This window comes from Cherax quadricarinatus, chromosome 42 (assembly GCF_038502225.1).
Source record: "Cherax quadricarinatus isolate ZL_2023a chromosome 42, ASM3850222v1, whole genome shotgun sequence".
Classification (NCBI taxonomy): domain Eukaryota; kingdom Metazoa; phylum Arthropoda; class Malacostraca; order Decapoda; family Parastacidae; genus Cherax; species Cherax quadricarinatus.
Genome location: NC_091333.1, coordinates 4,945,195 through 4,973,124, shown reverse-complemented (window position 1 = coordinate 4,973,124; position 27,930 = coordinate 4,945,195). Strand labels below are relative to the sequence as shown.

The 27,930-nt window shown below is 37.8% G+C and overlaps 1 protein-coding gene across 2 annotated transcripts in view; it reads right to left on the bottom strand.

The window, feature by feature from the left end:
- LOC128695610 (two pore channel protein 1) overlaps positions 1-27,930 on the bottom strand; it is a 57,688-nt gene that overhangs the window by 11,166 nt on the left and 18,592 nt on the right. The window contains exons 9-18 of one of the 2 annotated variants that reach the window (XM_053786329.2): positions 26,102-26,203; positions 25,529-25,655; positions 24,453-24,535; positions 15,906-16,024; positions 15,453-15,597; positions 12,929-13,111; positions 11,504-11,568; positions 2,255-2,406; positions 1,888-2,107; positions 176-266 (exon numbers count right to left, since the gene is read on the bottom strand). In XM_053786329.2, coding sequence (XP_053642304.2) covers positions 176-266; positions 1,888-2,107; positions 2,255-2,406; positions 11,504-11,568; positions 12,929-13,111; positions 15,453-15,597; positions 15,906-16,024; positions 24,453-24,535; positions 25,529-25,655; positions 26,102-26,203 — 1,287 coding nt within the window. The remainder of the gene's footprint in view (positions 1-175; positions 267-1,887; positions 2,108-2,254; positions 2,407-11,503; positions 11,569-12,928; positions 13,112-15,452; positions 15,598-15,905; positions 16,025-24,452; positions 24,536-25,528; positions 25,656-26,101; positions 26,204-27,930) is intronic. The other variant, XM_053786330.2, reaches the window with a different exon arrangement.

Genomic DNA, 27,930 nt, shown 5'->3' with positions numbered 1-27,930 from the left:
GGACGACTCCTACCCCTCTTTCCTTCCCCTATAGATTTATATGCTTTCCATGTCATTCTACTTTGATCCATTCTCTCTAAATGACCAAATGTGGCAAAAAATCAAACTTTTATTATAAAGAAAATAACAGAAATAAATTATGCTAAAGCCAACTATTAACATGCAAGTCACTTACTTAAGGACTATAATGACACAAATGAGATGAAAAAGCAGGAAATACAAGCGAGCCCATGGATCAGTCACTGCTGCATAACCATAAGCAATAAGTGCTCACAAGTTAAGGAAATGTACTAAAAAATATCTAAAAAATTCTTTTCAACATAACAGGAACATTATAAGTGCAGTTTCTTGTTAAATCAATACTAGCTAAAACTTAACTGACAGCCTGTGTTCAATATTCTTACATTTGGTCACAGTGCTGGTATGCCAAGATGTTCCCAAGTGTGGATGGATGGTTGTCACCATAACTAATTGTAGCCACCACATGAAAGTGAAAAATGGAACGATGATGATAATGATGAATTACAAATAATAAGCCACAACAACAGTGATTAATTATAAGTAAAATATACTAAATAACAAATATGGGCATCAAAAAGAATTTTTTGACACATTACAACTAACATGCATTCCTTTAACTTATGACCTTTCATTTAACCCTTTGACTGTCACAACCCCCAATCCTGAGGTGTCTCCTGGTGTCGCAAAATTTAAAAAAAAAAAAAAATTATTTTTTCTTATGAAATGATAGAGAATCTTTTCCCGATTGTAATGACACCAAAAAAACGAAATTTGATGGAAAACTGACGGAATTATGCTCTCGCGAAGTTAGCGACCTCGGCGCTGTTTACAAATTGGCGATTTCGCCCACTTTGAGCCCTATTTTCGGCTAATTCCCTTGTTCCAGTCGCCCAAACTCATAGCTATTTCTTTAGAACTCCATTTTTTCTATCGATTGAGTACAAGAAACTGCCCATTTACCGATTTCAACTACCTAATAATGTGGTCAGAAATTTGCAATTTGGCCAATTTCACGAAAACTGAAAAATATGACAATTTCAAAATAAGGTCCAGAATGAACAATGCAGACATTCCTGGCTCTAAAATAACATTTTCTTTGTTCATCAGTCACGTCTCCAGGCCCCTCTGATATTACTCTTGCTTTCTATTTTGAATTTTTATTCAAACAAAAAATAGAAGACTTACTATTATGCAGACTACTGCAATACTGTAATAATTGTATAAATAACATCAACCCATTCATGACTGCATATTAGAATGGCTAGTTGGACATTTATTGGACAATGGCATCATTTGTTTACTTTTGAACATTGACAAAAATCAAACATTTCCCCTATTTTGAGCTCCATTTCTAGGTTCTTTTTATAGTAAAATCAATCAAAATCACATCTATTTCTATAATATGTTTTCCATTCTATCAATGAGACCAAGAAAACGAGAATACAACAATAAATACTATACGAAAATAGACCACAAAGTCGGCATTTTAATTAAAAAAAAACGGTCGGAGTTTTTTTTTCTCATTATGCACTGCGTGCTTCAGGATTTTTTTTTATATGGTGCACACTGACCACACAGACCCATACTCTCACATGTGGGCCTACCAGCTTTCTCCTGCTTGATTTGAAGTCGCTAGAATTTATGAGTATATATACGTCAAACACGGTACCTCGTAAGACGTATATATACGGCCGCGACAGTCAAAGGGTTAAATAACTAATAATTAATATTATTAACCATCATCATCATCAATATCCTGAATATTAGCATCCAAACATATTACAGAAAGCTGCTAACTTTAAACTTGGATTAGAAAATTATGAAGATCATAGTTTCTAAAAATAATTCTAAAGTATAAAAGGATATCATGCCATTGATTGACAACAGTAAGTTCAAACATAACAATGAATGCATGGATAACATCATTGAAGTTATTGTTGCAATAGTGGTCACGCCAGAAGTCTGAAAGTTCTAGTTTGCTATTGCTGCAAAACAGGTCTGATTCTCCTTCTACATCATAGCCTGTGAACTTCACCAGTCCCTGGAATGATTCCATTCCCACAATTGCAAACATGTAGTAGAAAACCTGCAAGAGGAAAACAAACAAATATTGATGCTATACTTGATAGTTATGTGTATATATAAAATCACAGGTGACATTCAGAAACTCATTAATTTATTTATCATTTCATAAGTGTGTCAAGTAAGTACAGAAACCAAAGGCATAACTAACCATTATGACACCTCCATATGTTATGAGGGATGGGATAACCTTAGTGATGGTAAGAACAATGACCTTGAAGCGCCCAATACTTCCGATAATCTTGACCAATCGTAGCACCCTAAGTACCAACAGCACATCAAGGGAAAGACGACTCTCCTGTTCTGATATTAGTTACCTTATCAATAAATACACTCATAACATTATTTTGAAAAGTAGATTCAACACAAATGATGTGCCTGACTCTAAGATACTAAAAATTACATGAATATTACACACGCAGAACTAAAAAGCTATGTCCCAGCTTTCTCTTATTTGAGCTATGAGGTTACACTACATAACACCTGGACACTACTTTCTTTCTTTCTACACGTAAGATAATTTGCACCAGACATATTTGACACCATATTTTGCTTCTTAACTGGGCAAAGAAACAACACAAAGTTGAGGTGGAAATGTAATGTAGAAATGAGACTAAGGGCACTTATTTTTCATAATGGAAACAAAAAAATTATATTTGCATAAACATATTCAGGAAGGTGCAGTATTGTCTGCATTGAATTCTTAATGATCTTCAGTCTTAGTTCAGAGAAACACTGAACCTGTAGGGGTCATGGAACACCTAGGAAATTGGAGGTAATCAAGTTTGATCCAAGGAAGAATTGTCAATTTTAGATGCTCCCTCTCACTGAGATACTAAGCATGGCTAATGTAGCTTAGACCTATAAGCAGCACTGACTTAAGTCCAATATTAAATATTCTGAACACATACAACACAGAGTAATTTTTTTTTAACTTTAAGCATGTCCATGCAGCTCTAGCAGAGAACAGGCATGGTCCTGCCCCTCTCCCCTCCTAGACACAAGTTCAGCAATCTGGTTTCCCTGAATTCCTTCATAAATGTTACCTTACTCACACTCTAACAGTACCTCAAACATTAAAAATCACTTTTCTCTATTCACTTCAATCTAACATACTCACACAAGCCTGCTGGATACTCAGGCCCTCAATGCTCAAAACCTCCTTTATGAATCCTCACTTTCAAACTGTTCCTGAGACAAGTACTACCCCTCCTTCCTTCCATCCCAGATTTATACACTCTCTTCATCCTCTGTAAATGTCCAAATCACCACAGCATTCTGAGTCATACCTTCGGTGATTCCACAGTGTCTTGAATTTCTATGCTCTGAATTATCTGCAAAATTCTCACGACATCTCCACTGCCTATAGGCTCCTCACCACAGTATTCAAAGGCTATGCCTCATATCCATATAGAAGTGTCAGTACCACTATACCTTGAAACATTTCCCTTTTTTGCTTCCATAGATAAAACTTATTTTTACAGATATATACCTCAATATATCATTTACCTTTTTTATTCTCTCATCTATTCTTCTGGTTCACCTCATTTTTCATAAACCCATCTGCCGAAGTGTCCGCTCCCAAATAAAATACATTCACTGTTCTCCCTTCATCCCATATGATATCCAATCTTTTATTGCCTAGATTTTTTTCTTACTCATCACCACCTTTTACATTTTTTTTTTTCAACAAGTCGGCCGTCTCCCACCTAGGCAGGGTGACCCAAAAAAGAAAGAAAATCCCCAAAAAGAAAATACTTTCATCATCATTCAACACTTTCACCACACTCACACATTATCACTGTTTTTGCAGAGGTGCTCAGAATACAACAGTTTAGAAGTTATTTATATTTTATTATCACACCGGCCGATTCCCACCAAGGCAGGGTGGCCCGAAAAAGAAAAACTTTCACCATCATTCACTCCATCACTGTCTTGCCAGAAGGGTGCTTTACACTACAGTTTTTAAACTGCAACATTAACACCCCTCCTTCAGAGTGCAGGCACTGTACTTCCCATCTCCAGGACTCAAGTCCGGCCTGCCGGTTTCCCTGAATCCCTTCATAAATGTTACTTTGCTCACACTCCAACAGCACGTCAAGTATTAAAAACCATTTGTCTCCATTCACTCCTATCAAACACGCTCACGCATGCCTGCTGGAAGTCCAAGCCCCTCGCACACAAAACCTCCTTTACCCCCTCCCTCCAACCCTTCCTAGGCCGACCCCTACCCCGCCTTCCTTCCACTACAGACTGATACACTCTTGAAGTCATTCTGTTTCGCTCCATTCTCTCTACATGTCCGAACCACCTCAACAACCCTTCCTCAGCCCTCTGGACAACAGTTTTGGTAATCCCGCACCTCCTCCTAACTTCCAAACTACGAATTCTCTGCATTATATTCACACCACACATTGCCCTCAGACATGACATCTCCACTGCCTCCAGCCTTCTCCTCGCTGCAACATTCATCACCCACGCTTCACACCCATATAAGAGCGTTGGTAAAACTATACTCTCATACATTCCCCTCTTTGCCTCCAAGGACAAAGTTCTTTGTTTCCACAGACTCCTAAGTGCACCACTCACTCTTTTTCCCTCATCAATTCTATGATTCACCTCATCTTTCATAGACCCATCCGCTGACACGTCCACTCCCAAATATCTGAATACGTTCACCTCCTCCATACTCTCTCCCTCCAATCTGATATTCAATCTTTCATCACCTAATCTTTTTGTTATCCTCATAACCTTACTCTTTCCTGTATTCACCTTTAATTTTCTTCTTTTGCACACCCTACCAAATTCATCCACCAATCTCTGCAACTTCTCTTCAGAATCTCCCAAGAGCACAGTGTCATCAGCAAAGAGCAGCTGTGACAACTCCCACTTTGTGTGTGATTCTTTATCTTTTAACTCCACGCCTCTTGCCAAAACCCTCGCATTTACTTCTCTTACAACCCCATCTATAAATATATTAAACAACCACGGTGACATCACACATCCTTGTCTAAGGCCTACTTTTACTGGGAAAAAATTTCCCTCTTTCCTACATACTCTAACTTGAGCCTCACTATCCTCGTAAAAACTCTTCACTGCTTTCAGTAACCTACCTCCTACACCATACACTTGCAACATCTGCCACATTGCCCCCCTATCCACCCTGTCATACGCCTTTTCCAAATCCATAAATGCCACAAAGACCTCTTTAGCCTTATCTAAATACTGTTCACTTATATGTTTCACTGTAAACACCTGGTCCACACACCCCCTACCTTTCCTAAAGCCTCCTTGTTCATCTGCTATCCTATTCTCCGTCTTACTCTTAATTCTTTCAATTATAACTCTACCATACACTTTACCAGGTACACTCAACAGACTTATCCCCCTATAATTTTTGCACTCTCTTTTATCCCCTTTGCCTTTATACAAAGGAACTATGCATGCTCTCTGCCAATCCCTAGGTACCTTACCCTCTTCCATACATTTATTAAATAATTGCACCAACCACTCCAAAACTATATCCCCACCTGCTTTTAACATTTCTATCTTTATCCCATCAATCCCGGCTGCCTTACCCCCTTTCATTTTACCTACTGCCTCACGAACTTCCCCCACACTCACAACTGGCTCTTCCTCACTCCTACAAGATGTTATTCCTCCTTGCCCTATACACGAAATCACAGCTTCCCTATCTTCATCAACATTTAACAATTCCTCAAAATATTCCTTCCATCTTCCCAATACCTCTAACTCTCCATTTAATAACTCTCCTCTCCTATTTTTAACTGACAAATCCATTTGTTCTCTAGGCTTTCTTAACTTGTTAATCTCACTCCAAAACTTTTTCTTATTTTCAACAAAATTTGTTGATAACATCTCACCCACTCTCTCATTTGCTCTCTTTTTACATTGCTTCACCACTCTCTTAACTTCTCTCTTTTTCTCCATATACTCTTCCCTCCTTGCATCACTTCTACTTTGTAAAAACTTCTCATATGCTAACTTTTTCTCCCTTACTACTCTCTTTACATCATCATTCCACCAATCGCTCCTCTTCCCTCCTGCACCCACTTTCCTGTAACCACAAACTTCTGCTGAACACTCTAACACTACATTTTTAAACCTACCCCATACCTCTTCGACCCCATTGCCTATGCTCTCATTAGCCCATCTATCCTCCAATAGCTGTTTATATCTTACCCTAACTGCCTCCTCTTTTAGTTTATAAACCTTCACCTCTCTCTTCCCTGATGCTTCTATTCTTCTTGTATCCCATCTACCTTTTACTCTCAGTATAGCTACAACTAGAAAGTGATCTGATATATCTGTGGCCCCTCTATAAACATGTACATCCTGAAGTCTACTCAACAGTCTTTTATCTACCAATACATAATCCAACAAACTACTGTCATTTCGCCCTACATCATATCGTGTATACTTATTTATCCTCTTTTTCTTAAAATATGTATTACCTATAACTAAACCCCTTTCTATACAAAGTTCAATCAAAGGGCTCCCATTATCATTTACACCTGGCACCCCAAACTTACCTACCACACCCTCTCTAAAAGTTTCTCCTACTTTAGCATTCAAGTCCCCTACCACAATTACTCTCTCACTTGGTTCAAAGGCTCCTATACATTCACTTAACATATCCCTCCAAACCGTCAATATCCCAAACCCCTCCTTTAAAGTGCAGGCATTGTACTTCCCATTTCCAGGACTCAAGTCCGACTATATGAAAATAACCGGTTTCCCTGAATCCCTTCACTAAATATTACCCTGCTCACACTCCAACAGATCGTCAGGTCCCAAGTACCATTCGTCTCCATTCACTCCTATCTAACACGCTCACACACGCTTCCTGGAAGTCCAAGCCCCTCGCCCACAAAACCTCCTTTACCCCCTCTCTCCAACTCTTTCGAGGACGACCCCTACCCCGCCTTCATTCCCCTACAGATTTATATGCTTTCCATGTCATTCTACTTTGATCCATTCTCTCTAAATGACCAAACCACCTCAACAACCCCTCTTCTGCCCTCTGACTAATACTTTTATTAACTCCACACCTTTTCCTAATTTCCACACTCCGAATTTTCTGCATAATATTTACACTACACAATGCCCTTAGACAGGACATCTCCACTGCCTCCAACCATCTCCTTGCTGCTGCATTTACCACTCAAGCTTCACACCCATATAAGAGTGTTGGTACTACTATACTTTTATACATTCCCTTCTTTGCCTCCATAGATAATGTTTTTTGACTCCACATATACCTCAACGCACCACTCACCTTTTTTCCCTCATCAATTCTATGATTAACATCAATCCATCTATGATTAACGATTACCTCATGCGACTTATGTAAGTGTATTTATGTAAGTGCATAAAATCTAATCTACTTCACAATATTCCTTATGGGAATAAGTTCGGTCAGTACTGGCACCTGTACTTCTGGAGTGACGTTAACCGGGGGTCCACTGTATCTGAAAACATTCACTTCTTCCATACTCCTCCTCCCCAAATTGATATCCAATTTTTCTTTATCTAAATCATTTGATACCCTCATCACCTTACTCTTTTCTATGTTCACTTTCAACTTTCTACCTTTACACACATTCCCAAACTCATCCACTAACCTTTGCAATTTTTCTTTAGAATCTCCCATAAGCACAGTATCATCAGCAAAAAGTAAGTGTGTCAATTCCCATTTTGAATTTGATTCCCCATAATTTAATCCCACCCTTCTCCCGAACACCCTAGCACTTACTTCTTTTACAACCTCATCTATAAATATATTAAACAACCATGGTGACATTACACATCCCTGACTAAGACCTACTTTTACCGGGAAGTAGTCTCCCTCTCTTCTACACACCCTAACCTGAGCCTCACTATCCTCATAAAAACTCTTTACAGCATTTAGTAACTTACCACCTATTCCATATACTTGTAACATCTGCCACATTGCTCCTCTATCCACTCTATCATATGCCTTTTCTAAATCCATAAATGCAATAAAAACTTCCCTACCTTTATCTAAATACTGTTCACATATATGCTTCAATGTAAACACTTGATCTACACATCCCCTACCCACTCTGAAACCTCCTTGCTCATCCGCAATCCTACATTCTGTCTTACCTCTAATTCTTTCAATTATAACCCTACCGTACACTTTTCCTGGTATACTCAGTAAACTTATTCCTCTATAATTTTTACAATCTCTTTTGTCCCCTTTCCCTTTATATAAAGGGACTATACATGCTCTCCGCCAATCGCTAGGTACCTTCCCCTCTTTCATACATTTATTAAACAAAAGTACCAACCACTCCAACACTATATCCCCCCCTGCTTTTAACATTTCTGTCATGATCCCATCAGTTCCAGCTGCTTTACCCCCTTTCATTCTACGTAATGCCTCACGTACCTCCCCCACATTTACATTCTGCTCTTCTTCACTCCTAAAAGATGGTATACCTCCCTGACCAGTGCATGAAATTACTGCCTCCCTTTCTTCCTTAACATTTAAAAGTTCCTCAAAATATTCTCGCCATCTACCTAATACCTTCATCTCCCCATCTACTAACTCCCCTACTCTGTTTTTAACTGACAAATCCATACTTTCCCTAGGCTTTCTTAACTTATTTAACTCACTCCAAAATTTTTTCTTATTTTCATTAAAATTTTTTGACAGTGCCTCTCCCACTCTATCATCTGCTCTCCTTTTGCACTCTCTCACCACTCTCTTCACCTTTCTTTTACTCTCCATATACTCAGTCTTCTTATAACACTTCTGCTTTGTAAAAACCTCTCATAAGCTACCTTTTTCTCTTTTGTCACACCCTTTACTTCATCATTCCACCAATCACTCCTCTTTCCTCCTGCCCCCACCCTCCTATAACCACAAATTTCTGCCCCACATTCTAATACTGCATTTTTAAAACTATTCCAGCCCTCTTCAACCCCCCCACTACTCATCTTTGCACTAGCCCACCTTTCTGCCAATAGTCGCTTATATCTCACCCGAACTTCCTCCTCCCTTAGTTTATACACTTTCACCTCCCTCTTACTCGTTGTTGCCACCTTCCTCTTTTCCCATCTACCTCTTACTCTAACTGTAGCTACAACTAAATAATGATCCGATATATCAGTTGCCCCTCTATAACATGTATATCCTGGAGCCTACCCATCAACCTTTTATCCACCAATACATAATCTAACAAACTACTTTCATTACGTGCTACATCATACCTTGTATATTTATTTATCCTCTTTTTCATAAAATATGTATTACTTATTACCAAATCTCTTTCTACACATAGCTCAATTAAAGGCTCCCCATTTACATTTACCCCTGGCACCCCAAATTTACCTACTACTCCCTCTATAACATTTTTACCCACTTTAGCATTGAAATCCCCAACCACCATTACTCTCACACTTGATTCAAAACTCCCCACACATTCACTCAACATTTCCCAAAATCTCTCTCTCTCCTCTACACTTCTCTCTTCTCCAGGTGCATACACGCTTACTATAACCCACTTTTCACATCCAATCTTTATTTTACTCCACATAATCCTTGAATTAATACATTTATAGTCCCTCTTTTCCTTCCATAGCTTATCCTTCAACATTATTGCTACTCCTTCTTTAGCTCTAACTCTATTTGAAACCCCTGACCTAATCCCATTTATTCCTCTCCATTGAAACTCTCCCACCCCCTTCAGCTTTGTTTCACTTAAAGCCAGGACATCCAGCTTCTTCTCATTCATAACATCCACAATCATCTCTTTCTTATCATTTGCACAACATCCACGCACATTCAGACTTCCCACTTTGACAATTTTCTTCTTATTCTTTTTAGTAATCTTTACAGGAAAAGGGGTTACTAGCCCATTGTTCCCGGCATTTTAGTTGACTTTTACAACACGCATGGCTTACAGAGGAAAGATTCTTATTCCATTTCCCCATGGATATAAAAGGAAAAGTAATAAGACCAAGAACTATTAAGATAAAATCAAAGAAAACTCAGATGAGTGTGTGTGTAAATAAACGTGTACATGTATGTGTAGTGTGACCTAAGTGTAAGTAGAAGTAGCAAGACATACCTGTAATCTTGCATATTTATGAGACAGACAAAAGACACCAGCAATCCTACCAACATGTAAAACAATTACAGGCTTTTGTTTTACACTCACTTGGCAGGACGGTAGTACCTCCCTGGGTGGTTGCTGTCTACCAACCTACTACATATTTTCCCAAATTCATTCACAAACCAGTGCGACTTATTTTCAAAATCTTCCTAAAGAACCGTCATCAGTGAAGAACAATTAAGACAATACCCATTCTCTCTTATCAGATTCTTCATCTTTTAATCAGATACCTCTCTCCAAAATGATAGCATTCACTTCTTTTACAATCCATCTATAAAGATTTTAAACAACCAAGGTGATATCGTGCACATTCTTTTCAATTCCAAAATTTTTAATTAAACATGTAGTTTAATTTAAAATTTTTAATTAAATTTTTAATTAAACTTTTTTTTTTTCAACAATTCGGCCATCTCCCACCGAGGCAGGGTGACCCAAAAAAGAAAATACTTTCATCATTCAACACTTTCACCTCACTCACACATAATCACTGTTTTTGCAGAGGTGCTCAGAACACAACAGTTTAGAAGCATATACTTATAAAGATACACAACATATCCCTCCAAACTGCATTTTACTTCCTATTTCCAGGACTCAAGTCCGGCTATATAAAAATAATTAAAAATAATTAAACATGTAGTTTAATTTAAAATACTGTACTCTATATAGTATAATGGATCAAGTAGATATGGGAATGCATAAATTATTATAGCAGCTGATATTGGCACATATAATATGACACATTAAGTAAGAAAACATTAGGTATTATTGCACAAAATTTGTTTGCATCACATATTCATTTCTCCATGGGAAAGTGGAACAGAATTCTTCCTCTATAAGCCATGCGTGTCGTAAGTAGCGACTAAAATGCTAGGAACAAGGGTCTAGTAACCCCTTCTCCTGTATAAGTTACAAAATGAAAAAGGAAACTTTCATTTTTCTTTTAAGGTCACCCTGTCTCGGTGGGATATGGCTAGTTTGTTAAAAAAAAAAAATAACATTCATTATGAAAATGAATGACAATCATGACAGACATAACATTTTATTTCCTATTTTAACATTACATGACACTAACATATATAAAAAAAAATTAAACCAAAAGCTAATAGAGGCTACAGACTCCCATTTAATTTCTGAATCCGTATACCATACTGCAAATCCATTAAAAAATATTACACTGTTGAAACTATAATGAAGAAAGCATCATCTGATAGTAAACAAATGGGGGTATCACATACCGTTTTGAATGATAACATCCACAAGTGCCATGATGAATGCTGCTCCTATCACTACAAAATCAAATCTGCATTGAAAGTAAAGAGCATATTCATTATTTTTTAAAATGACATGAAATAAAAAGTATCTGTAAATTGTATTCATGCTCTTGGAAGACACCCAAGAGAACTAGGTATCATTCCTACTGAAGAGCTGGTGTATAGTGACTAGGTGCCAGAACTATGAAGTAAGTTTAGGTTAGCACATTACTGCACTTAGTATACCTTTTGAAACAAATAATGAAAATCCATCAATTTGCTGAGCTTTCCAATTTTGCAGACTTTGCTGCATGACTTTGAAAGCATGGCACACAAGCCACCAACTTACTGAAAAAATTTAGTGAAAAATTAATATTAAAAATTCAAAAACTCTTCTCAGGCAAAGACCATGGCACACCTGAGGATACAAGTCTTAGACTACTGAGAATAAAATACAAGTAACCATTTCTTTCTCATGCATGAATTATTGTTTTTATTTTTTAACACTGGCTGTCTCCCACTGAGATAGAGTGACCTGATGAAGAAAATACTTTCACTATCACTCATTCGATCACTGTCTTGCTAGAAGGGTACCAACATTACAGTTCAGATGACCTTCCAAACTGCAACATCCCCCACCCATTCTTCAGAGTGTAGGCACTGTACTTCCACCTCTAGGACTCAAGTCCAGCTAACTGGTTTCCCTGAATCCCTTCATAAACACAACCTTGCTTACTCCAACAGCACATCAGAGCATAAAAATCACTTGCCTTCTCTTCTCTTCTATCTAATCTGCTCACACAAGATATTGGATGTCCAAGTTCCCTAGCACCCAGACTGCTTTACCCTGTCCCTCTACCCATTCATAGGATGACCCCTTCTCCTCCTTACCTACACTCCAGATTTATTATTACTTTTATTTTGAAAAATTAAGTGCTAATTGTGACTGAAGCATAATTAAGCAAGATATTACACATATGGTAAATATTTTTTTTTTTTTTTTTAACAAGTTGGCCGTCTCCCAGCAAGGCAGGGTGACCCAAAAAAGAAAGAAAATCCCCAAAAAGAAAATACTTTCATCATCATTCAACACTTTCACCACACTCACACACTATCACTGTTTTTGCAGAGGTGCTCAGAATACAACAGTTTAGAAGCATATACATATAAAGATACACAACATATCCCTCCAAACTGCCAATATCTCAAACCTCTCCAATTACAAATAAATACACTGCACTGTATAATTAATTATCTAAAACGGTAATTTGCTATTTTCTTAAATTACACGATACAGAACTTTAAGGACTTTTCTTTTTCTTTTTGGGCCACCTTGCCTTGGTGGGATACGGCTGGTTTGTTGAAAGAAAGAAAAAAGAACTTAAGGCCAATCTATTTTAACACACTTACAAATTCCACATCCTCCTGAAGAAACGTCTGAATCCCAGGACATATAATTTGAGAAGAATCTCCAGCAAGAAGAAGGAAAGGAAAAACCATTCAGCAGCATCATCCCAGTTTGACTGAGAGGTTGAGATGCCAATCACAACAGCATTGACTAATGTCAAAAAATCAAAAAATATCTGGAACAGTCTGTAACAAAAAATTCTATGATTGAAAAATTCCAATACAAGTTACCAGGCTTAAGATTACTGTGCTCATTTAGTCAAAAAATCTGTCATAAGCCATAAAGTAATCCAGTAGAATCATAGTGGTAAACTGAAATATAATCCCACAGAATTATAGTGGTAAACTGAATTATAATCCTACAGAATTGTAGTGGTACTGTAATCTGAATTACAATCCTGCAGAATTATAGTGGTAAACTGAATCACAATCCTGCAGAATTATAGTAGTAAATTGAACTATAATCCTACAGAATTATAGTGGTAAACTGAATAAAAATCCTGCAGAATTTATTTATTTATTTATTATTATTTTTTTTTATTATCACACTGGCCGATTCCCACCAAGGCAGGGTGGCCCGAAAAAGAAAAACTTTCACCATCATTCACTCCATCACTGTCTTGCCAGAAGGGTGCTTTACACTACAGTTTTTAAACTGCAACATTAACACCCCTCCTTCAGAGTGCAGGCACTGTACTTCCCATCTCCAGGACTCAAGTCCGGCCTGCCGGTTTCCCTGAACCCCTTCATAAATGTTACTTTGCTCACACTCCAACAGCACGTCAAGTATTAAAAACCATTTGTCTCCATTCACTCCTATCAAACACGCTCACGCACGCCTGCTGGAAGTCCAAGCCCCTCGCACACAAAACCTCCTTTACCCCCTTCCTCCAACCTTTCCTAGGCCAACCCCTACCCCGCCTTCCTTCCACTACAGACTGATACACTCTTGAAGTCACTCTGTTTCGCTCCATTCTCTCTACATGTCCGAACCACCTCAACAACCCTTCCTCAGCCCTCTGGACAACAGTTTTGGTAATCCCGCACCTCCTCCTAACTTCCAAACTACGAATTCTCTGCATTATATTCACACCACACATTGCCCTTAGACATGACATCTCCACTGCCTCCAGCCTTCTCCTTGCTGCAACATTCATCACCCATGCTTCACACCCATATAAGAGCGTTGGTAAAACTATACTCTCATACATTCCCCTCTTTGCCTCCAAGGACAAAGTTCTTTGTCTCCACAGACTCCTAAGTGCACCACTCACCCTTTTCCCCTCATCAATTCTATGATTCACCTCATCTTTCATAGACCCATCCGCTGACACGTCCACTCCCAAATATCTGAATACATTCACCTCCTCCATACTCTCTCCCTCCAATCTGATATCCAATCTTTCATCACCTAATCTTTTTGTTATCCTCATAACCTTACTCTTTCCTGTATTCACTTTTAATTTTCTTCTTTTGCACACCCTACCAAATTCACCCACCAATCTCTGCAACTTCTCTTCAGAATCTCCCAAGAGCACGGTGTCATCAGCAAAGAGCAACTGTGACAACTCCCACTTTATGTATGATTCTTTATGTTTTAACTCCACGCCTCTTGCCAAGACCCTCACATTCACCTCTCTTACAACCCCATCTATAAATATATTAAACAACCACAGTGACATCACACATCCTTGTCTAAGGCCTACTTTTACTGGGAAATAATTTCCCTCTTTCCTACATACTCTAACTTGAGCCTCGCTATCCTCGTAAAAACTCTTCACTGCTTTCAGTAACCTACCTCCTACACCATACACCTGCAACATCTGCCACACTGCCCCCCTATCCACCCTGTCATACGCCTTTTCCAAATCCATAAATGCCACAAAGACCTCTTTAGCCTTATCTAAATACTGTTCACTTATATGTTTCACTGTAAACACCTGGTCCACACACCCTCTACCTTTCCTAAAGCCTCCTTGTTCATCTGCTATCCTATTCTCCGTCTTACTCTTAATTCTTTCAATAATAACTCTACCATACACTTCACCAGGTATACTCAACAGACTTATCCCCCTATAATTTTTGCACTCTCTTTTGTCCCCTTTGCCTTTATACAAAGGAACTATGCATGCTCTCTGCCAATCCCTAGGTACCTTACCCTCTTCCATACATTTATTAAATAATTGCACCAACCACTCCAAAACTATATCCCCACCTGCTTTTAACATTTCTATCTTTATCCCATCAATCCCAGCTGCCTTACCCCCTTTCATTTTACCTGCATAATTTTTTATTTTATTATTATCACACTGGCCGATTCCCACCAAGGCAGGGTGGCCCAAAAAAGAAAAACTTTCACCATCATTCACTCCATCACTGTCTTGCCAGAAGGGTGCTTTACACTACAGTTTTTAAACTGCAACATTAACACCCCTCCTTCCTGCAGAATTATAGTGGTAAATTGATTTTTCATTCTAAACCTATATGAAAGTTAGAAAATTGACTTATACCAAACGGAAACACTTACTTGTGTTTAACAATACGACAAAGTACCCGTGATGGCTTGGAGTAGTAAATGGATGGTAAATAATGTCCAATAAATGTTGTTCTATCTACCACCTCTGATACCTCCACATTAAGTAAGTCTGCCAGCTTCAAAAACTCCCGTTTCTCTGCAATCCACAAAAATGTTATATGTACAGTATTTCATGTGTATTAAATATTTAAATGATCAGCATTGCTAATACAGTATATACTGTATGTGTACAAATTTAAATGAAAATGAAACAAAAATGCTATTTTTTTTAACACTCTAGCTGTCTCCCACTAAGGTAGGGTGACTCAAAAAAGAAACACTTTCACCATCATTCATTCTATCATAACCAAGGTGATAATATGCCAACACAACAAAATATGCTAAATAAAATGATCCTATCTTTGCTTAGCTATTAAACAAAAAGATGAAGGTTAATGAAGTTACCAAGACAGTCTGAGCCATCACAGTCCAATACAATCCACATAACGTTGATAAAAGCTGGATTCTTTTTGCTGTCGAGTAATTTCATCAACTGCACAAATCGGCTCCTGGTTATTACCTTCCTAAGAGATTAAACATGAAAATTAGCCAACTGTGAGCAAAAAGAGGAATATAAAAATTAATATAGTATTTACAAAAAACATATCACCCCTCCTCCACTGACACAGGATCAACCACATGCACAAGAAAATAATACGAGTTATACATTTTGTTTATAAAATGAAGTAACTAAATATAAATCCAAGTACATATACTGTCAATCTTATGGTAGGCAGTAAACTAACTGGTCTTGGCTACTTGCTTTAAAATTTTTAGGAGCCAAGTACCCACTTTTATCACCTAATTAAGTGGAATTTCACATGTACCCCTGGATTTATTACTCGCTCATCAGTCATGCATGGAAAAGACATTAGATAATGGTGAGAAGAACTATGTTTATTCATTACTCAAATCATTTAGGAAAAGTTAGACAATTTAACTGTGCATCACATCTCGTCTCATAGGTAGTAGTCATGTCCACTTACCAACCTAACCTAGCATCTGCTGATGCTGCAATGTTATTCCTTCAAAGGGCAGCTAGAATGGAGGAATTGTTGTTAGAAAAACTATTCCGAGGGTTAACTTTAAATTTTGTTGAAACATAACCATATCATTTTTTTGCTGTACAGCATGAAATATTAACACACCTACCATCCGACTTACGACCTGCTCGACTTAATACCACTCGGCTTATGACCATGTTTTTTTTGCCAAATTTCTGGGAAATAAACAACTATTTGTGTTGTACACAGTGTTTATCCTAAACCTTACAGTATAAAATACAGTACTAACAGCATAAAAAGTAAAGTAAAACATGAAATACCAAAATAAAACTATAAAATAAAGTCATTACAAAAATGTGATGTTGATATTCAGTAGTAAAGTTCGACTTACGTCCATTTCGACTTACGACCGGTTTCTCGGAACCGAACTCGGTCATAAGTCGGATGGTAGGTGTACATACATGGCAGTTTTCAGGAACATAATACTATACCATGGTGTACAAATGATGACAATTAAGTTTTTCTCAATAACCTGAGCAACCATGGTGATGACCATTGGAAAGATGGCAACATATGTCCAGTAATCTTTTTTTGACTGATAGATTTAAATACATTCACTGAAATATGGTACTATCTATAGCGTTTTAGTGTAGGTCTTGATGTTTGGCTACATTTTGTAACAAAATGTGTATTTCTCAAATGTACGATTCAATAGCTGTGGTTCATTTTTCCTCAATTGTTGAATCAAATATAATGATGTATTATATGTAAAAACTCAATGACACAAAATAATTATTTTTTATTAACACATTAGCCATCTCCCACTGAGGCAGGGTGACCCAAGAAAGAAGAAACACTTTCATCATCATTCACTCCATTACTGTCTTGCCAGAGGCATGCCTACACTACAGTTATAAAACTGCAACTTATCAACTTCCCTCCCTCAGAGCACAGGCACTGTACTTCCCACCTCCAGGACTCAAGTCTGGCTAACTGGTTTCCCTGAATTCCTTCGTAAATGTTACTTTGCTCACACTCCAGCAGCATGTCAAGTCATATTAACCATTAGTCTCCGCTCACTTCTATCTAACACATCATGCACGCTTCCTGGAAGCCCAAGCCCCTTGCACACAAAACCTTCTTTACCCCTTCCCTCCAACATTTCCTAGGATGACTCCTACTCCACCTTCCTTCCACTACAGATTTATATGCCCTCCAAGCCATTCTATTTTGTTCCATCCTCTCTAAATGTCCAAACCACCTCAACAACCCTTCCTCTGCCCTCTGGATAATACTTTTGGAAACCTTACATCTCTTTCTAATCCCCAAGCTACGGATTCTCTTCATTATATTCACACTCCACATTGCTCTCAGACATGATGTCTCCACCCATCCTTCACACCCATATAATAGCACTGGTACCACTATACTCTCACACATACCCTCTCTTTGCTTCCATGAATAACGTTTTTTGTCTCCACAGACTCCTCAGTGCTCCACTCACCTTATTCCCCTCACCAATTCTATGATTCACCTCATCTTGCATAGACCCATCTGCTGACAAGTCCACTCCCAAATATCTGAATACATACATTCATTTCCTCCATACTCCCTTCCTCCAACCTGATATCCACTCTTTCATTACCTAATTTTTTTGTTGTCCTCATCATCTTACTCTTTCCAACATTCATTTTTAATTTCCTTCTTTTACATTCACCACTCCTGCAACTTCTCTTCAGAATCTCACAAAAGCACAGTGTCACCAGCAAAAATGCAACTGTGATAACTCCCACTTTGTGTTAGATTCTTTATCTCTTAATCCCACACCTCTTGCCAACACCCGAGCATCCACTTCTCTTACAAGCCCATCTATAAATATGTTGAACCATTGTGACATCATGCATCCCTGTCTATGGCCTACTTTTACTGGGAAATAATCTCCCTCTCCTAAGTACTCTAACTTGAGCCTCACTATCCTCGTAAAAACTCTTAACTGCTTTCAGTAACCTACCATCTATTCCATACATTTGTAACATCTGCCACACTGCTTCCCTATCAAACTAAAAAACACTCCCTTGTAATAAGTTTAACCAGATTACATGTAGTGTATCTTACTTCCTCAGGCTGCTATCCACAACATTCAACTCTTGGCTACTTTTTACTGCCAATGAAGAAAATATAATGAGGCTTGTCCATATGTCTCACTGAACCTATGTCCATTCAGCTGTAAGCTGAAAGAACTAACAATGAGATATGAGTCCCAAGGCATAGGGGAAAGAGGAAATTTATCAGTGATACTATTACCAGTGTAATTTGCTGAATGCATTGCATATAAATTATTTAAGGCACCATAATAGTTGAGTATATTTTCTGTTATACAGAGCATGAAAAATGATTATTTGCATAAGCCAGTATTTATGATTTTTTCTTTTCTGAACATATTTTATAATTATTAGGAGAAACCTCTAATCAAAGTGCACCCTTTCATGACGGACATACTGTAATGATTAAATTTTTTTTATTATCACACCGGCCGATTCCCACCAAGGCAGGGTGGCCCGAAAAAGAAAAACTTTCACCATCATTCACTCCATCACTGTCTTGCCAGAAGGGTGCTTTACACTACAGTTTTTAAACTGCAACATTAACACCCCTCCTTCAGAGTGCAGGCACTGTACTTCCCATCTCCAGGACTCAAGTCCGGCCTGCCGGTTTCCCTGAATCCCTTCATAAATGTTACTTTGCTCACACTCCAACAGCACGTCAAGTATTAAAAACCATTTGTCTCCATTCACTCCTATCAAACACGCTCACGCATGCCTGCTGGAAGTCCAAGCCCCTCGCACACAAAACCTCCTTTACCCCCTCCCTCCAACCCTTCCTAGGCCGACCCCTACCCCGCCTTCCTTCCACTACAGACTGATACACTCTTGAAGTCATTCTGTTTCGCTCCATTCTCTCTACATGTCCGAACCACCTCAACAACCCTTCCTCAGCCCTCTGGACAACAGTTTTGGTAATCCCGCACCTCCTCCTAACTTCCAAACTACGAATTCTCTGCATTATATTCACACCACACATTGCCCTCAGACATGACATCTCCACTGCCTCCAGCCTTCTCCTCGCTGCAACATTCATCACCCACGCTTCACACCCATATAAGAGCGTTGGTAAAACTATACTCTCATACATTCCCCTCTTTGCCTCCAAGGACAAAGTTCTTTGTCTCCACAGACTCCTAAGTGCACCACTCACTCTTTTTCCCTCATCAATTCTATGATTCACCTCATCTTTCATAGACCCATCCGCTGACACGTCCACTCCCAAATATCTGAATACGTTCACCTCCTCCATACTCTCTCCCTCCAATCTGATATTCAATCTTTCATCACCTAATCTTTTTGTTATCCTCATAACCTTACTCTTTCCTGTATTCACCTTTAATTTTCTTCTTTTGCACACCCTACCAAATTCATCCACCAATCTCTGCAACTTCTCTTCAGAATCTCCCAAGAGCACAGTGTCATCGGCAAAGAGCAGCTGTGACAACTCCCACTTTGTGTGTGATTCTTTATCTTTTAACTCCACGCCTCTTGCCAAGACCCTCGCATTTACTTCTCTTACAACCCCATCTATAAATATATTAAACAACCACGGTGACATCACACATCCTTGTCTAAGGCCTACTTTTACTGGGAAAAAATTTCCCTCTTTCCTACATACTCTAACTTGAGCCTCACTATCCTCGTAAAAACTCTTCACTGCTTTCAGTAACCTACCTCCTACACCATACACTTGCAACATCTGCCACATTGCCCCCCTATCCACCCTGTCATACGCCTTTTCCAAATCCATAAATGCCACAAAGACCTCTTTAGCCTTATCTAAATACTGTTCACTTATATGTTTCACTGTAAACACCTGGTCCACACACCCCCTACCTTTCCTAAAGCCTCCTTGTTCATCTGCTATCCTATTCTCCGTCTTACTCTTAATTCTTTCAATTATAACTCTACCATACACTTTACCAGGTACACTCAACAGACTTATCCCCCTATAATTTTTGCACTCTCTTTTATCCCCTTTGCCTTTATACAAAGGAACTATGCATGCTCTCTGCCAATCCCTAGGTACCTTACCCTCTTCCATACATTTATTAAATAATTGCACCAACCACTCCAAAACTATATCCCCACCTGCTTTTAACATTTCTATCTTTATCCCATCAATCCCGGCTGCCTTACCCCCTTTCATTTTACCTACTGCCTCACGAACTTCCCCCACACTCACAACTGGCTCTTCCTCACTCCTACAAGATGTTATTCCTCCTTGCCCTATACACGAAATCACAGCTTCCCTATCTTCATCAACATTTAACAATTCCTCAAAATATTCCTTCCATCTTCCCAATACCTCTACCTCTCCATTTAATAACTCTCCTCTCCTATTTTTAACTGACAAATCCATTTGTTCTCTAGGCTTTCTTAACTTGTTAATCTCACTCCAAAACTTTTTCTTATTTTCAACAAAATTTGTTGATAACATCTCACCCACTCTCTCATTTGCTCTCTTTTTACATTGCTTCACCACTCTCTTAACTTCTCTCTTTTTCTCCATATACTCTTCCCTCCTTGCATCACTTCTACTTTGTAAAAACTTCTCATATGCTAACTTTTTCTCCCTTACTACTCTCTTTACATCATCATTCCACCAATCGCTCCTCTTCCCTCCTGCACCCACTTTCCTGTAACCACAAACTTCTGCTGAACACTCTAACACTACATTTTTAAACCTACCCCATACCTCTTCGACCCCATTGCCTATGCTCTCATTAGCCCATCTATCCTCCAATAGCTGTTTATATCTTACCCTAACTGCCTCCTCTTTTAGTTTATAAACCTTCACCTCTCTCTTCCCTGATGCTTCTATTCTCCTTGTATCCCATCTACCTTTTACTCTCAGTGTAGCTACAACTAGAAAGTGATCTGATATATCTGTGGCCCCTCTATAAACATGTACATCCTGAAGTCTACTCAACAGTCTTTTATCTACCAATACATAATCCAACAAACTACTGTCATTTCGCCCTACATCATATCGTGTATACTTATTTATCCTCTTTTTCTTAAAATATGTATTACCTATAACTAAACCCCTTTCTATACAAAGTTCAATCAAAGGGCTCCCATTATCATTTACACCTGGCACCCCAAACTTACCTACCACACCCTCTCTAAAAGTTTCTCCTACTTTAGCATTCAAGTCCCCTACCACAATTACTCTCTCACTTGGTTCAAAGGCTCCTATACATTCACTTAACATCTCCCAAAATCTCTCTCTCTCCTCTGCATTCCTCTCTTCTCCAGGTGCATACACGCTTATTATGACCCACTTCTCGCATCCAACCTTTACTTTAATCCACATAATTCTTGAATTTACACATTCATATTCTCTTTTCTCCTTCCATAACTGATCATTTAACATTACTGCTACCCCTTCCTTTGCTCTAACTCTCTCAGATACTCCAGATTTAATCCCATTTATTTCCCCCCACTGAAACTCTCCTACCCCCTTCAGCTTTGTTTCGCTTAGGGCCAGGACATCCAACTTCTTTTCATTCATAACATCAGCAATCATCTGTTTCTTGTCATCCGCACTACATCCACGCACATTTAAGCAACCCAGTTTTATAAAGTTTTTCTTCTTCTCTTTTTTAGTAATTGTATACAGGAGAAGGGGTTACTAGCCCATTGCTCCCGGCATTTTAGTCGCCTCATACGACACGCATGGCTTACGGAGGAAAGATTCTTTTCCACTTCCCCATGGACAATAGAAGAAATAAAAAAGAACAAGAGCTATTTAGTGATTAAAGTTCTGTATTTAGTGATTAAAGTTCTGTATTAATGAATCAGGAATACAGTGGAACCCCGGATTTCGTACTTAATTCGTTCCAAAAGGTCATTTTAAATCCAAAACATACGAAAACCGAAGTAATATTTCCCATAAGAAATAATGTAAATCCAATTAATTCGTTCCAGACACACAAAAATATTCACAAAAGAAATTAATTTTTTAAAGAATAACTATAGTTTTACATACAGAAAACAATGAGAAATAAATATAAAGCACTAATTTTAATGATAAATGAACATTACATACCTTTATCCCAGACTCTTGTTGGCAAGCTTGGCTAAATGTACGCCACTTTCATATTTTTCTACAATACTTTTCTTGAATTCTATCTTGTTTCTCACTTTCTTTATCAAAGGGCTGGCACTAAGAACTTTCTTTGGGCCTACGGTGGCTTATTTCGCAGTCCCAATCAATAAACAAGCGCAAAAATTGTGAAAAGTTTCGGATGAATGCTCACTCAACCAGTGACGAAGCCAGACTGACGGCGTTCCCGGGCAGGCGGATGCATCTGATACGTACAATTCCCGGGACAAGGTACGAAATCCAGAGCAAAATTTCGCTCAAAAGTGTTCTAAATCCTGAACATCTGATATCCGGTGCAAGCATAATCCGGGGTTACACTGTATATAAATTACCTTATATAGTATGCAGTAAGCACTGCATTTAAATATTCACAAAAGAGTTACACAAACCCTTTTAACAAAATTTAAGTCACCCCATCCCCATTAAAACCAAGTTTTTATCACTGTGTGCAGAGTTTAAGATGACCCAGCAAGTACTCAGCTAAGTCACTGCATATTTCCTAGGAAAACTTTGTGCAGTCCAGCAGGTATGAGTGCCTCTGGTTGAAAAACCCTACTATGTAGGAAGTGGCAAAGAAAAAAAACTCTCTTATTTCACTGATAAGTCATTTCTTGACTACACTCATCGCAGTGCCACTTGATCTCAATTTTATCTACCTTCTTATCAATAAATAATGCATTCTTATTCTTTGCCTTTTTTTTCTCCTACTTAAGCTTCATAAATTTTCAACTAGAAGTCTATTTTCTCAAGTGATTACAGGTATCATTCAACCTCTGCTGGAAAACCTTGCTACAGTCTAATATATTATCAGATCAATAATCATTAAATATTCTTCTTTTCTACTTGCAAGTGTTCTGTCATAACTCATGTTACAGCTTTATAATTTATGTAACAAATCTTAAAACAATATTTTTTCACTAAATTAAATTTTTTATAGCATTTTCCCTTAAATTTCTGCACCCTCACTCTTAATGGATTCTACAAATATTTATTAACTAGTCTTAATTTACCTAGGTAGTAGGTTGGTAAACAGCAACCGCCCAGAGAGGTACTAGCGTCCTGCCAAGCGAGTGTAAAACGAAAGCCTGTAATTGTTTTACATGATGATAGGATTGCTGGTGTCCCTTTTTTCTGTCTCATAAACATGCAAGATTTCAGGTACGTCTTGCTACTTCTACTTACACTTAGGTCACACTACACATTTATGTACAAGCATATATATATACAGTGGACCCCCGCTTAACGATCACCTCCAAATGCGACCAATTACATGTATGTAAGTGTATTTATGTAAGTGCGTTTGTACGTGTTTGTTTGGGGGTCTGAAATGGACTAATCTACTTCACAATATTCCTTATGGGAAAAAATTCGGTCAGTACTGGCACCTGAACATACTACTGGAATGAAAAAAGTTCGTTAACCGGGGGTCCACTGTATATATACACACACTCCTCTGGGTTTTCTGCTATTTTCTTTCTAGTTCTTGTTCTTGTTTATTTTCTCTTATCTCCATGGGGAAGTGGAACAGAATTCTTCCTCTGTAAGCCATGTGTGTTGTAAGAGGCGATTAAAATGCCAGGGGCAAGGGGCTAGTAACCCCTTCTCTTGTATAAATTACTAAATTTAAAAAGAGACACTTTCGTTTTTCTTTTTGAGCCACCCTGCCTTGGTGGGATACAGCCGGTTTGTTTAAAAAAAAAAAAATCTTAATTTAGTTACAATGGTCACTTACTGGCCTTCTGATTTGATGGCAAGGATTTCAAAGGCTTTGCTGAGCTGCTGGCGTTTACTGAATACTGTTTTCCTTACTTCATTCTGTTGGATAAAAATTTGATTATTTTTAACTGTGTTATACAGTGACTCACCTGCTTGCTGAGTACTACCTTAGCCTCAAATATTCAATATTAGATATAGAAACAGTGTAGAATAGGTGATTCCTACCTGCCCTCCCTTCCCTCAAAATATACTTGAAATACCTTTGTCATCCAACCCTTCCACTATTTTTTTTCCAATTCCTCATTCTCACTTTTCCTCTTAATATCAAACTATTTCAAAATTATTCCTTCTTAATCCTTCAACTCTTGTTACAATAACAACTATATGAATACTGTTTCATTACAGATCAATGAGTCTAATCTTTTAGTTTCTACTTATTGATCTTCCTCAATAAAAGACAAAAGGCAGAAGACATTTAAAGTATGCCTTCAATAAGCCTTTAAGAGAAAATTCTATAATTTGAAATAGGTTATTACTATGAAAGGTACACTTCATCTACATTTAGATTTATTTTTCTCCTACAGAGATTTCATATTGTGTAATTCACTCAAGTACTGGTCCTCTGTGCGTGCGTGTGAAGATTAACCCAATAACTGCCAATTAGAGATGAGGAAGGAGAATTAGCTTCACATATAAGACATCATATCTATCTTTAATGCTATTTGCTTGGATTAAAAAGTCATAAACATTCATCTGTAAAAAAGTGAGAAATCATTTACTGTAGTCAAAAATTAACATGTTAAAAAAATATGTATGTTTTAGCCTCCATCAGAGATGTCTTTCATCTGCTGAAGGTCTCTGACTAAGGTCAAATACGTACATAAACCTATTTTACATTTATTTCATTTTTCTGTCCAAGTGGTTTCTCACATTACTGCTATTTGCTAAAAAGATAAATAGCAAGTACAGTATAATATTTAATCACACACATGCTGTGCTAACTTACAGCTATGTCTAATGTGTTCATCAAAGTCTATTTCAATGAGAATATTTTTGTTATACTGAACACACTAAAAATAAAGACATACGTACTTTAAGATGTTTCCTGTAGTTGTTATAGATTACAGCAAGAATGATGTTCATGTAGATGAAGAAGCATATCACAAGGAATGCCACGAAGAAAATCACATAATATGCTGAATCATCGAATGCTGGCATCCTGATTAGTAAGAAAAACATTTGCTTAATTAAATATAAGGACATATTCAGATTAGTAACAGTTACTAAATTATAGCTATAGAAAAAAATACATCTAGTTGTACAGATACAGATGAATACAGTCACATACACAAATGATCACACTCAAACAAGTGCATGATTAAAATAATTAATGTGTCTTTGTTTCCAGAAATATACATAAAACAGTAGAGACTGTTAAAAAAATACTGTATATATAATTAATATGACAATGAGGATGACATTCTCATGGTCCAGTGGAAAACAAATCTGATATCATAGTTTTACATTCTGAACTCTGGCAAAAAGCTTGAAAAATACTTACATAAAATGAAAAAATACTTACATAAAATGAAAAAAAAAATACATACAGTGAAAAAAATACTTACATAACATGAAAATAATACTTATATTGAGAAAAATACTTACATAATATCAGGGTTGTTAGCAGTGGTGACTAAAACATAGAGGTCGAACAAACTGTCCCAGTAAGTTCCAAAGTAGGGTCGGCCATCCACCCAAGTCAGATTCCTAGTAGAAAACATGAATTATAGCGCTAGTATGGTAAATATTTCAAAGTGTGTTGTTATATGCACAGTTTATTATTTTACTAAATTTGGTGGGCATGCTACAATGTCTCAGTGTAAATTGAACCCTCACCACTTATTCATTAAGGAAACTGGTATAGACAAAAAAAAATATCTGCAAATGTCTAGTGCACAAAAAAACATCTTGCACTCCTTCTCATTAACAGATCACAATTTGCATCTACAGTATATCTAGAATCTAAATGACTATATTTTTTCAGACATTCAGTAACCATGAACTTCAGTAAGTAATAATAGCAGCATTGCAAACTCTCACTAGCCAAGAAACACTTCCTCGGACAGACATTGAAAACCATAATGACTGGTCTAACTCTTGCATTACTATATTTAATTTTTTTTTGTTTTTGTTTTTTAAACAAGTCGGCTGTCTACCACCGAGGCAGGGTGACCCAAAAAGAAAGAAAATCCCCAAAAAGAAAATACGTACTTTCATCATCATTCAACACTTTCACCTCATTCACACATAATCACTGTTTTTGCAGAGGTGCTCAGAATACAACAGTTTAGAAGCATATACATATAAAGATACACAACATATCCCTCCAAACTGCCAATATCCCAAACCCCTCCTTTAAAGTGCAGGCATTGTACTTCCCATTTCTAGGACTCAAGTCCGGCTATATAAAAATAAATAGTAGTATATAAATAGTATATTTCTGGCTATTTACCGATAAACACACACTCCTGTTCCAATCTTTATTCACATACAGTAAAATCTTATATTACATGCAGTGACAAGAAGCTGCAAAATTTAATATAAAATACAGACTCTCCTCACTCAACAATGGAGTTCCATTCCTAAGACCACGTCGGTAAACAAATTCATCGCTAAGTGAGGAGCATACTATAATGGCAGTGGGTTTGTGTCAACCATCTTTGATATTGTTTTAATGTCACATTTGCACCATTTATAACATTTTTAGTATATTTTTAAAAGTTTATACAGTAGTGTAAAGTCTTGTTCTTCTGTCAATAAACCGGCTATATCCCACCAAGGCAGGGTGGCCCAAAAAGAAAAACAAAAGTTTCTCTTTTTAAATTTAGTAATTTTAACAGGAGAAGGGGTTACTAGCCCCTTGCACCTGGTATTTTACTTGCTTCTTACAACACACATGGCTTACAGAGGAAGAATTCTGTTCCACTTCCCAATGGAGATAAGAGGAAATAAACAAGAACAAGAACTAGAAAGAAAATAGAAGATAACCCAGAGGGGTGTGTGTATATATATACTTGTACATACAGTGGACCCCCGCATACAGTTGGCATCACATAACGTTAAATCCGCATACCGATACATTTTATCACTAAGATTTTGCCTCGCATACCGCTAAAAAACCCGCTCAGCGCTATTCGTCCGAGACGTGTCTAATGTGCGGCCTGAGCCAGCCTCACGTGTTCCGCCGGTGGCATTGTTTACCAGCCAGCCTCCGCGGTAACATCCAAGCATACAATCGGAACATTTCGTATTATTACAGTGTTTTTGGTGATTTTATCTGCAAAATAAGTGACCATGGGCCCCAAGAAAGCTTCTAGTGCCAACCCTACAGGAATAAGGGTGAGAATTACTATAGAGATGAAGAAAGAGATCATTGCTAAGTATGAAAGTGGAGTGCGTGTCTCCGAGCTGGCCAGGTTGTATAGTAAACCCCA